The sequence below is a fragment of the Pelmatolapia mariae genome, linkage group LG6 (genome assembly GCF_036321145.2).
Source record: "Pelmatolapia mariae isolate MD_Pm_ZW linkage group LG6, Pm_UMD_F_2, whole genome shotgun sequence".
Classification (NCBI taxonomy): Eukaryota; Metazoa; Chordata; class Actinopteri; order Cichliformes; family Cichlidae; genus Pelmatolapia; species Pelmatolapia mariae.
The window spans coordinates 40,923,480-40,935,945 of NC_086232.1; the positions used below are offsets into that span (position 1 = coordinate 40,923,480).

General features: G+C 38.3%; 1 protein-coding gene across 1 annotated transcript in view; it reads left to right on the top strand.

Annotated features, from left to right (window-relative positions):
- The window catches only part of dnah6 (dynein, axonemal, heavy chain 6), a 112,865-nt gene that overhangs the window by 21,736 nt on the left and 78,663 nt on the right, over positions 1 to 12,466 (top strand). The window contains 25 exon segments of the mRNA XM_063477345.1: positions 130 to 342; positions 434 to 655; positions 857 to 979; positions 1,579 to 1,714; positions 1,717 to 1,760; positions 2,079 to 2,253; positions 2,700 to 2,896; positions 4,153 to 4,300; positions 4,746 to 4,903; positions 6,074 to 6,077; positions 6,607 to 6,753; positions 6,879 to 6,952; positions 7,058 to 7,212; positions 7,635 to 7,866; positions 7,954 to 8,106; positions 8,764 to 8,904; positions 9,365 to 9,400; positions 9,403 to 9,609; positions 9,824 to 9,991; positions 10,119 to 10,168; positions 10,170 to 10,334; positions 10,748 to 10,892; positions 11,081 to 11,201; positions 12,229 to 12,294; positions 12,297 to 12,347. Coding sequence (XP_063333415.1) covers positions 130 to 342; positions 434 to 655; positions 857 to 979; positions 1,579 to 1,714; positions 1,717 to 1,760; positions 2,079 to 2,253; positions 2,700 to 2,896; positions 4,153 to 4,300; positions 4,746 to 4,903; positions 6,074 to 6,077; positions 6,607 to 6,753; positions 6,879 to 6,952; positions 7,058 to 7,212; positions 7,635 to 7,866; positions 7,954 to 8,106; positions 8,764 to 8,904; positions 9,365 to 9,400; positions 9,403 to 9,609; positions 9,824 to 9,991; positions 10,119 to 10,168; positions 10,170 to 10,334; positions 10,748 to 10,892; positions 11,081 to 11,201; positions 12,229 to 12,294; positions 12,297 to 12,347 — 3,331 coding nt within the window.

The following is a 12,466-nucleotide window of genomic DNA, read 5'->3' on the forward strand; positions in this document are numbered from 1 at the left end:
GTACAAGTGGAAAATATTCCAAGGCAGACACTTCAGCTCATTTAATTCCAGCTGCAGACATAAAACTTTTTAAAAGATCAGAAATATTTTGAATATTTAAAAAGCCTGTTCCTCTTATCTTCCTATTAGGTGATTCAGCTTTATGAGACCATGTTATTTCGCCATGGAGTTATGTTGGTTGGACCAAGTGGTGGAGGTAAGACCACTGTCTACACCATCCTGGCAGACACTCTGGAGACCCTCCATCTCAAAGGGCACCAGGCTGTCAACCCCTTCTATCAGCCTGTCAAGACCTATGTGCTCAATCCAAAATCTGTCTCAATGGGAGAGCTCTATGGAGAGGTACAGTACACAGGAGACTAAATGTGACACCAGCAGTATTTCCTTTTCTCTCACTGCAGTTATTTATTTAACTTTTGTGTCAACCTCTCAGATTAATACTTTGACACTGGAGTGGCGTGATGGACTGATGGCACTGAGGGTCCGTGACGCAGTCAGTGACACTAGTGATGACCACAAGTGGGTTATCTGTGATGGACCAGTTGATGCCCTTTGGATCGAGAACATGAACACTGTATTGGATGATAACAAGATGCTCTGTTTGGCCAACAGCGAGCGAATCAAACTTACTCCATCCATACACATGGTGTTTGAGGTTAGAGCCAAACAGAGTGAAAGTGGAACTGGATCACTTTTGTTGACAGTAAATTGGATTATAAATTAATTTGCAGGGTCTTAAACATGAGCTCAAGAATAAACGTTTAATGCTTTACTAAGAATATGAAACTGGTTTATAATGGACTCTTATAATAGGAGCTTGTAAATCTTAAGTCGTCTTCATAATGTGTATTTGCAGGTTCAGGACTTGGCTGTGGCATCTCCAGCCACATTAAGTCGCTGTGGAACGGTTTTTGTTGATCCTGATGAGCTCAAGTGGATGCCCTACATGTAGACATGGATTACTGGTCTAGGGGACAGGGTATGTGCATGTTATATCGCCAAATTCTAGATTTCTCTTATATTATACAGATAGGATCATAAGTATTTTGACAGCTGCTCCTTTGCTTCTCCATGGAACTGCGCAGCCTCCTTTATGGGATTTTTGGACAAAATCCATCCTGTTCTTCCTGTTCTTCCGTGTAACCAGGTATTGCACCTTGTTGTAAACCCTCTGTACTTATATTGATGTGAAGATATCTCTTGATTGCTGACTACTGCATTCATATAGCCATTATAACTAGTAACAGATGCAACATATTGTATATAAAGTTAGATCACCTAAAACTAATTCCCTGTGGAGAAATGTATTTAAATGTAAATGTATTTTTATTTTTATCCCCATAGGTTAATTTTTACATTGTAGTCAAATTGTTGTTTTTTTGCAGTGCATAGTTCTTCCCTCTTGATCTCAGTCCTAGCTCTGGGCATCAAGAAAACTATTACTAGGGAGTCTAAGCCAAACTAGCAAGGTTACTTTATAAATTGTGTAGATAATGTAAATGCATGACTCTGCATACACTTAATATCCTGCTACAATCTTCTCTGTAAACCTCATTTAACTTTCTCCTGTCTCTCCAGCTTCCAGACCCAGTGGGTGCATACCTGATGGAGATGTTCAAGCAGTACGTGGAGAAAGGTCTACAATTTGTGTCCAAGCATTGTGTCCAAGCAATTCGCCAAGTGGACATCAATAAAGTCAGCACTCTGTGCTCCTTGCGGAGGTTCTTCTGCTGGGTAACGGAGGGCCAGACCTCAAGATGGTACATTTAACACAAAATGTAGCTGTCATGTTAGTCCTTTTTTTGTAGGATGCATCAAAAGAATCAATCATTTAGTCCAAACAACAATTTTGCAAACTGACTGGACAATGAAATAAAAAAAAGTTTATTTTTTTCCACAAAGGAAAAGCAAAAAATGCACAGGCAGCAACTTTGGTTAAACCAGCAATGCGTTAAAGATGAGAGTGTGCTACTTCTGTTCGACAAGACAAATCCATAGGTTATATACATGCTTCTTGTAGAATTATTGACTTACTCACCCATGTTCTTACTTATTTATATGTCTTCTTTTTGTGGCAGAATCCCAAGCACCTTGATGGTGTACTATGTCAGACCTTCATATTTTGCTATCTATGGGCCGTAGGTGGCAATCTGACTAGTTCTCACTGGGATGCTTTTGATACCTTCATCAGAGAGCAATTTGAAGGCAACAAAAATGCAAAGGTATGCACCTGTGACCACAACACCTACAGAAATGCATGAGCCGTGAGGATAATGCAATTTAAATTATTTATTTATTATAGAACAAAACTGGGCAGTTTATTCAAATAGGTCAAAATTCATACACTTGTATTCAATGTATGTAAAGTGGAATAATTTAAGCTGTTCACAGAGTGCCGTATCAAACTATGTTAATGGAGCACTGACTGGAAGGAAAAGTGTATTAAGAATTCCAGATGTGAAACCGTAATTTGAACTTAACACACACAGGCACTCACATCCACACAAAGAATTGTACAAAGCAACACTTCACCAAAACTGCTGTTACCAAAGGTATTAAACAATGTGGGTGAAATTGATCATTAATGATTTAATGTTTTTTCTAGCTAATGGCATTTGGGCTGATACTTAATAAGACACCTAATAATTTTGTAGTAAATTTTTTACACTTTTTTACACGTGTGTTTTGTAGCTCCCGACATGTCTACATGAATTTTAATCACAGCGATCTGCAGTTATGGACAGCTATAATCCCTTCATTTAAATATAATAGGGAACAACCTTTTTTTGAGATGCTGGTTCCCACTACAGACACTGTTCGCTATGGATATCTGATGGAGAAACTGCTATCTGTGCGCCGTTCTGTACTCTTCACTGGTGACACGGGAGTGGGAAAGGTAAAGAATCTTAGAACAGTGTCATGATCCTGGGTCACTTTGACCCAGCGTTTTGTGTTTCCTTGAAGTTCTTTTCTGTGCCTTGTGTTTATTCTGATTTTGTATTAGTTTAGGATTGAATCTGGAGTTTAGTGTTTTATCAGCCCCACCTGTGTCTGTCTTCGGTGCTCTGTTCATGTCCCCGTGTCTGTGTTGTAAAACATCTGTGTGTTTCCTGTTTTATTTTGAAGGCTCGTGTTCTGGATCCCTGTTTTATTCTGAAGGTCTCTGTCTGTTGTCATTGTGTTCAGCTTGTGTCCTCCAGTCATCGCGTGTATTAGGATCAGCTGTTCTCCCCTCCTGTGTGTGATTACCCGATTACCTTGTGTGTGTGTGTATTTAGTGGGTGTCGGTCTGTGCTCGTTGTCGGCTCGTCTGTGTATCTCTGTGGTCCTCTGTGTTTCATGGTGTCCTGTTCCTCGTCTGCGTCTCTCTGCCTCTCATCCCTTTTGGTATCATCTCAGGTGTGTTGTTTAGTTTTCCCAGTTTAGGTTTCTTTAGTTTATTGTTCTCCCTCATTGCCTGTTTTGCCACTTCCCCTCACTTGTAAATAAATGTCACACTCTTCATCAGTCACTTGCTTGCATTTTGGGTCCTCATTCATCCACAACACGACTGCTGCCCCAGCCGTGACAAACAGATAATGAACGGGTGACAAAGGGTACATTTTATAAATCCGAAGCTTTTCTGTTATTACTTGATGATGCAAAAAGAACAGCTGAAAAAAAGCACATAGGTCTAGGATACTTCAGACTCCTTTTTGCACTTCATTAACAAAGACCCACTGCATGTGTTGCAGATGCCTTGCTACAGCCACACTTAGCTTTGGACAGTACACTGCACATACATGTCATATTTTGTTGAGATTTGGTTCTGTGTGATTTGTGGAACAAACATGCTTTTGGCATGACATATGTAGAAGGTTAATTGTATATATTAGTGTCACTGTTTATTTCATTCACCTGAATGACTCTGTGTGTACTGATGGATCTGGCAGGTTCCACTAAATTACTTATTATGATGGTGATGTATAAATAAAATGCTGAGGAGTTTTAGAGAGGAAATAGCACGAGTCTGCAGCAATGCTTAGTTATGGTTTCATATCCAAAATATCCATGGTGCTAAAGCAAAGGTAATATTTTGGTGTTGCAATTTAGAACGGAATGCAGATATCAAAATTTATATGTGAAAAGTAATTGATGAACATGTTCTTGCAGACTGTGGTGGCCCGGGGCCTTCTTAACAGGATCCAGGAAAATGCAGGATATCTTCCTGTCTTCATCAACTTCTCTGTTCAGACCTCCTCTGCCCGTACACAGGAGATCATTGAGTCCAAACTGGAGAAAAAGAGAAAGAACATTTTAGGTAAAAGAGCAAGTTTGGCAATGACAACATAAAAGCAAACCCAAGAACCATACATGTTGTGTCAGACTGTCATATGCATTTGCTACAATATATTGTTTGCACCATCTGGACAGCAATGTAGCTGAAAGGAAATCTTTTGAGAAACTCCAACTGATAAAGTTTTTCAGACAAAATTATAAACCATTGTTTGAATTATAGGTCCATGCTTGTCAATTAATTGTCTTCAGGGTCTAACTTACAGATAACACATTAAGAGGCCTTTCTTCAGCACATTCCCAAATTGTTCTGGAGCTGCTTAACACACCCATAGAGTCGCTTCCTTTCCATTAGTTTAACAGTTGCTTCCACTATTCATCTACACATCTACTGCCTGGCCATTCATCCAATAGTGCTTACACATTTACTTTTTTCTTCTTGACTATTTATTATTTTTCTCTTCATGTAGGTCCTCCAGGAAACAAGAAGTTGGTGGTCTTTGTGGATGACTTGAATATGCCTAAGCTGGACAGTTATGGATCTCAGCCTCCTATAGAACTCCTGCGTCAGTTCCAGGACTTTTCTGGGTTTTATGACAGAAACAAGTTCTTCTGGAAGGAGATCCAGGTATGCAAATAAGATGAGCTACACTGTAATGAGACATTAAAATATAAATGTGTGTGTGCATATGTGAGACTCTGGTTGCAGTTGAGGTTATCTACTTTAGACTTTTCCAAACAGTTTAAAACCAAAATCACAAGAAGGAGCATTTTCAAATTTTCAGATTTTAGAAAGATTATGGGGCATGTTTCCTATAATTACAAGTACGTATCTAAAACAACAGTAGGACAGTTCTACTAGCACAGCTGTTCTAGACTAGCTATAAGTTAATTGCTCATAAGTCTTAAACTTTTGTTTTTAGTGTCTGTACATTCTAGTTCCCATAAATATTGCCTACAAGTAAAGACAAAATCTTTCTAGTCTGAACCACTATGGATGTTTTCCCCGTGTTCAGTTTTTGAGCACGGTTAAAAACCTCATTTATTCTGTTTGGTGTTCTTAATGAATACTAAATCCATTTATGTAGGAAACCCAGTCATCTTGTGGGCTATTTGTTATATTAGCTTAGAATCAGAATCAGAATCACAATGCCTTTATTGTTATTGTCGCAGGTACAATGAAATGAAAAGTGGTCTCTGATCAGTGTGCATCATCCATAGAATGTTTACTACCTTAACTTGTGCTATACAAACACACATATACACACAGGCACAACTGATTTTAGAACATTTCTGTACTGTCCTTAAATGCCCCACACAAGGGACCCCTCTTCTTAAATGGAACATTTTATTGTCAATGGTGACATGTCAGGAAAAAGTAACATACTAGCGTTTTATCAGCTGTTCAGTAGTCCCTTTATTCTTTCTTTTTCTTCTCAGGAAATGATGTGTTTTCATTCATTGGCAATCCAGTCCTGACTGTTTTCAGAAGAATTATTTTCTTGGTTTGTTAAGTGGCTTAACACTGACCTGTGAACCATTCAAGCAGGAAAAACGCCCCTAACTCAAGAGTTGAGCCAGCATAAGTCTACACATAACAAACTTCACAAAGAACCAATTTCAGATTGTATCTTCGGGCACGTGGTTACTAGCAGCCTATTGCAAAAACTCATAATTTGTTCCCATCTCTTGAATCTATGAGAAATGCCAAAAATAACACAACTTGACCATCATAAAATTATACTTTTACAATGACAAGGTGAGTCACAGATTATTAACCGAATTTGGCCTATCTCAGGATGGTGTGCCCTTAAATAATCTGGTGAAACAGGACAAGTAGAGCACAAAAGAACAACCTACTGCAGATATAGTATCTAAATGTCCTTAAGAAATAGAAAAAATATGCAGGAAAGTCCTGACACAGGACCTGAGAGATGCATTTCAGAGCAACACCCACACAGAGTTTTTATCAGAAGTGGTCTCGTTGGAAGGGTGGGTCTCAGAAAATCCCTTTTTAAGGAATGAAGAGAGGGAGAAAGTTGAGGTTTGCTAAATTACACAAGAACTGGATTCCTCAGAGTTCGTACCTCGACATTATTGAAGCAGCGTGGGATCATCTGTACAGGGAATAGAACAAGAGGAAGTCAAGTTATAAATAAGAGCTTTGAATGTCTTCAGCAAACCTGAAGAACTAATCCTGAAGACTACTTTCAAAAACTGCAAGAAAGCTTACCTAAGGGTTCAGACTGTGTTGAAGAATAAAGGTAGTCTTACCAAATATTGATTTTCGAGCTTGTTGTGAGTATATAGATTCTCTTTGTTGATTACCAGGCATACTGCAGTGTGAGCCAAGTCAAGTAAGAGACAAGACCCAGATCTTCCGCCTTTTCTGCCATGAATGCCAGCGCGTATTTCATGACCGACTCATCAACACCCAAGATAAGACCTACTTCAACACCATCGTCTGTGAGATGGCCAGTAAGAACTCTCACAGTCCAGCCTCAGACTTTATTTTCTGAATGCTCAGTTAATTGTTATCAGCTCTATATCAATCTATATTTTGGCTTTATGGGTTTAAGATAGACCTCTCTCTTTTTTGCCAGGGTGATATTTTGACATCCACTTAGAGTCTTCACATTTTGTGTCTCATCCCATAATATTTGGGGACTTCATCAAGGTCAGGTTTGCCTCCAAGCAACTTATTTACAGGTCGACACAAAAATACTGTATATTATTTACTGATTTGCAGTTTTGTTCTGTGTCCACCTAATCATCCACATAGATGCATGCAGAAAAAGAAGATCGCCTGTATGAAGACCTGACAGACATGAATAAGATCCAGACTGTACTTCAGGACTATCTCGATGATTACAACATGACCTTCTCCAAGGAGATCAAGCTGGTTTTCTTCCAGGATGCCATTGAACATGTCTCCAGGTGACTGAATTTAACTTATTTTTGTGTAGTTTCTTAACAGGTGGTTGATTTATTTTAGCTGTAGTTGGGACAAACTGAGTCACCCAAAGGCAGTAGCAATACGAGTGATTGTGTTTTATTTGTTTTTAAAATAGAACATGCAATGACTGTGATATGGACTGTAAGGATCATTTATAATACATATATAATAATAATTACTTGGGCATGTCTAATTACTAGACATACCTTCCACATGAGTAAAATGCAGGCACTCTTTCTGATTTAAACATCAGTAATAAAATTCAACTGCACATCTTCTGGGTTTTTTTTTTTTAAAGGTAGTGTCATATCAAGTGATTTGATCTGATTATAGCTAGCAGTAAATTTTCTAAATGACACAATGCATGTGCCATATGGAATGAAATAATCTTATTATTTTTTAGGATTGCTCGTATGATTCGCCAGGAGCAAGGCAATGCCTTGTTAGTCGGGGTGGGAGGTACAGGCAAGCAGTCACTCACTCGCTTGGCAGCGCACATGTGTGGGTACCGCTGCTTTGAGATTGAATTGAGCAGAGGTTACAACTATGACAGCTTCCATGAAGACTTGAGGAGGCTCTACAAGATGGCTGGTGTGGAGGGCAAAGATATGGTGTTCCTTTTTACAGATACTCAGGTATTACAAAGAGATTGAGCAACAAAAGTACTTACAGTATTTCAGTTTCTGTGTACTTACTGTTTTTAACTATTGCATGTGTTGTAGATTGTAGTAGAAGAATTTTTGGAGGATATAAACAACATGCTAAACTCTGGTGAGGTGCCTAAGCTTTTTGAAAAAGACGAGCTAGAACAAGTACTTGCTGCTACCCGCCCTAAAGCCAGAGAGGCTGGAATCAGTGAAGAGAACAGGGATGAGGTATGTATGGTACTTATGTAAATACATAAAGTGTAGAAAACATGTCATTTAAGCAGTAAAGATTAAATACAGTGTCAAGTATATCTGCATTATTTGTGAGAAAATAAATGAATTAAAATGTTCTGTGAAAGTTAGGATAAAGTTACAGTCAACAAAAATTAACAAGAATTAACAAATACAATCTCGACACAGAACTTTGTTTTCAGATACTACCCAAAATTTTAACAAATTAGAATGTGGGAAGAACGTGGAGTCATGAATGTTCATATCCTGAAAAGTGTTGTTTTCTAATCGAGTGGCTTTTCTTAAATGTAGGAAATCATTCTTTAACTACCAGATTTAATCACTTACTGTTTTCACAGACAGTACATAGATCTGCAACAAGATAAACAAAATGAAATTAAACATTGATTTCTAATATAAGAGAAGTATGATGAAGCCTGACCTTTGTGAGTTGTTTAAAGAAGATAATAAACACCTAGCAAAGCATCTGAGATTCCCACTATGGGCTAAAATTTCCACAGACTGTATAAAAGCAGACAGTTAAAATCAGTGTCCCAGGCAAAAGGAAAGAACACATGAGAGCTGATGCTATTTGCCTGTTGTGATCTTCTATGTGTGTGTGTCTTTTTTACGTGTCTGTGATGGTGCATTCAGGTGTTCCAGTTTTTCATCTCCCGTGTACAAGAAAAACTACACATTGTGCTGTGTATGAGCCCTGTGGGCGATGCTTTCAGGTCCCGATGTCGCATGTTTCCTTCACTGGTTAACTGCTGCATTATTGACTGGTTTGTGCAGGTATGCTGATATAACTCTGTTTCTCTGATATATATGAATCACTCAGTATATAAGTCACTACCCTTGTCAATGGAATCACTATTGTTCATGTAAAGTATTTCTAATATAACCCTTTTTTCTTTTTCTTTTTTTTTACACCACCGTCCCTTTAGATTGAATTCTTTTTCATAATCTATAGCTTTAAGGTAATCCTATTGATGTCCCTTTTATAGAAAAAAATTGTTTCATCATCGTCATCGAAGTTGTAGTTTCTATATTTTTTAAGCTTCTTTTGAACTTATTACTTAGAAATTGTAAAAAGTTTTTTTTATTTTTAAATAAATGCTTTATCTCCATCTGCTGGCGCTCTGCTGAAAAACTGTTCAGTTGACAGGAACTAAAGGTCAAAGCTACAAATCGTTGTCCTCGCTGCTAACTTTATGTCACTTTCCTCTCTTTCGCTGTACGTTCTGGTGCTCAGTGGCCCCGGGAGGCGCTGCTCTCTGTCTCTGAGGCCAGAATTTCCAGAATGTGGACTTTGGCAATGAGAAGCTAAAACAGAACATCTCTGCAATGTGTGTCGAGATACACGTTAGTGTCACTGAAATGGCTGAGCGCTTCTACTTAGAGCTGAGACGCCGGTACTACACCACACCTACCTCCTATCTAGAGCTTATCAACCTCTACCTCAGCATGCTTGGCAACAAGAGACAGCAGTTAGTTCTGGTATGTCAACACATACCAGATGGGCGATTTTTCACATATGTTGTTGATGATGAATTGTTACCTGATATTGTGTAGGAAAAATAGCAGTTAGATACATTAGCTGGTGGTGAGTACTAATAGTCAGTTTTATTTTTACTGTGACTGTAATGCATCATGAGTTGTTATGTCAATTATATCAAACATAATTATTATGTATGCGTGTGTTACTGTATAGGCCAGGGATCGTGTAAAGAATGGTGTCACTAAGCTGCTGGAGACCAATGAGCTTGTAGACAAAATGAAGGTGGACCTTTCTGCTCTGGAGCCAGTCCTCAAACAAAAATCTACTGATGTCGATGCCCTCATGGAGAAATTGGCTGTAGATCAAGACAAGGCTGATGAGGTCTGTCTGTGTTTTATCACAAAACTTTCAAAAACGTGTCTGATGTTGCCTATATTTCAATTATAAATCATGGCAACTCTTTTTCATTACTTCATGAGCATAACTAAAATAATTCTCCTTGTCACAGGTACGTAAAGTAGTAAAAGAAGATGAGGCACTGGCCCGAGTTAAGGCTGAATGACGCACAGAGGGACTTAAATGAGGCTCTGCCAGCTTTAGAGAGTGCCAACGAGGCCCTCAGATCTCTTGACAAGGCTGACATCTCTGAGATCAAGGTGTTCACTAAACCCCCAGCCCTGGTGATGACTGTCATGGAGTCTGTCTGCATCTTGCTTGATTGCAAGTGAGTATGCACTATTTTCTTAAAAAAATAATAGATAAATAAATAGCTTCTTAACATGATACACTTTTATTAGGTATCCATCCGCCATCACTGGTGATGGTTTCTAAAAGTGCAACTCTTTATAATCACAATAATGTAATAACTTTATCACTCCTTCACTTCACCGGGACTATTTTTTCAATCTTATGTATTTTGCGTTTAACATTAAACAGAGATTACTTGTAGATTTCTGAATTAAATCTTCACAATATCATATCCTCTTTAGGATTTTGACACTTGCTGTTTTGCCCAAAGAATTTTCAGTGCTTTGAAAAGATCAACTAATGTCACGGTCTAATGTTTCGAGCAACCGTGACATTTCTTTAGTCCTTATTTGTTAACAGTGTCTCACTAACTTTCTTCTCTCCTAACAGACCAGACTGGCTAAGTGCCAAGCAATTACTGGGCGATCCCAACTTCCTCAGGCGTCTGACAGAATATGACAAGGACAATATCAAACCTAGGATCCTGCTGAAACTACAAAAATACATCAATGACCCTAATTTCATGCCTGAAAAGGTCAGTTTGGATATTTTGGCAGATTAAAAAATGTCAGAGTACAAACAGAGCCAGTGAAAATAACAACTTCTTACTGTATCATTATGACTAAACATGTGGTTTTTCAGATAGTATAACCTATCAGAAATTCTGAAATGTTTTAGTATGTTTTTGCTTGGCCTAATTTCTTATTGTGTCACTGTTGTTAGGTGGAAAAGGTATCAAGGGCGTGCAGGTCCATGTGCATGTGGGTCAGAGCTATGGATCTTTACTCGAGAGTCTTCAAAGAGGTTGGCCCCAAGAGAGAAAAACTGGCCAAGGCACAGGTCCGTTACAGAGTGCATTGTTGATGTGCCGTCATTGTTAGCTGAAGCTGAAATAAATTCATGTTCTAGGTTTACCTCACTAAGGAAAAATATGTTTATACTGGCTTATTCAAATGTAAATTATTAAGTATTTCAAAGGATTCAACCTGTAAAAAAAATAACAGGTTTGTCCTGTGGGAGCCCTGATTTAGGGTTTTAACATGATCTATCATTCAGAGTTGTGCTAATTTTAGCCACATCACACAGTTTAAGGGGGAAATCATAATGTAGATATGAAATAGTTTGTAATATTTTGGGTTTTTTTGGTTTGTTAATAGTGTTACACTAAACCAGGACAAAAATATCTGCATTTGTGGGACTATGACTGCTGACATTTAAGTAAAATGTTGATCTAAACATTATTTCTTCTTCATAAACATAAGAAAGAGTTAGTGTTGTCTGTGTTACCTGCTATATATAAACACAAAGCAACTTAATGTCTTTAGCAGACATATTACCAATGCACCAGATGTTATCGTGATTGAATGATGAGGTCTAAAGAAGGAGATGATCAGTTTGACGCCATTCACTTGTGTATCATGAATCACAGTTTACATAATGGAAGTTTGTAAGCTACCCAGTCTAAGATGGGTCACTGCAAAGCTAAGTGTTGGTGGTGGTGTTCAGCTCTCTCATTAGTGTTTTATTCCACTTGCTGTTTCAGATTATTGGGGAATTTTAGAAAATTTAAGGCAGGAGACTGCTATTTTCAAGACAAATGCATCGCTGGATCTCTATGGGCTTTACCAATGTTATAGTACTGTAGCTAGAGCTATGCAGCTTATTGCTTTAAGGAGCAGTCAAGATTTTGGCCAGAGTACGTTACAGCACTAAGTCTGATGTAGGTTTGGCATATGTGCACTAAACTTAATGATGAGAAATAAAAACCAGACCAGCACATACAATACTTCCAAATATTGCTTTAATGATTCCTGTATGATATTACCCTACCATTTCCCTCTTCCTCTGTGCTTACTCATTTGTGCAGGAAGAGCTGGATGTGACCATGGCAACCCTAAAAGAGAAGCAGAAGAAGCTTCAGGAGGTGGAGAACCAGATCAGGTCCTGCAGGAGCAGTTTGATAGCAGCATGAATGAGAAAGAAGATTTGGGTGAGAGTTGTGCCAAAAAGTACAACATAAAATATACTCTGTGAAATCAGTTCTACCATCTGTCTTTTATTAAATGTTTGATATACCTTGCTGTCTTTGGCTTGCTAAAATTCTTTCTC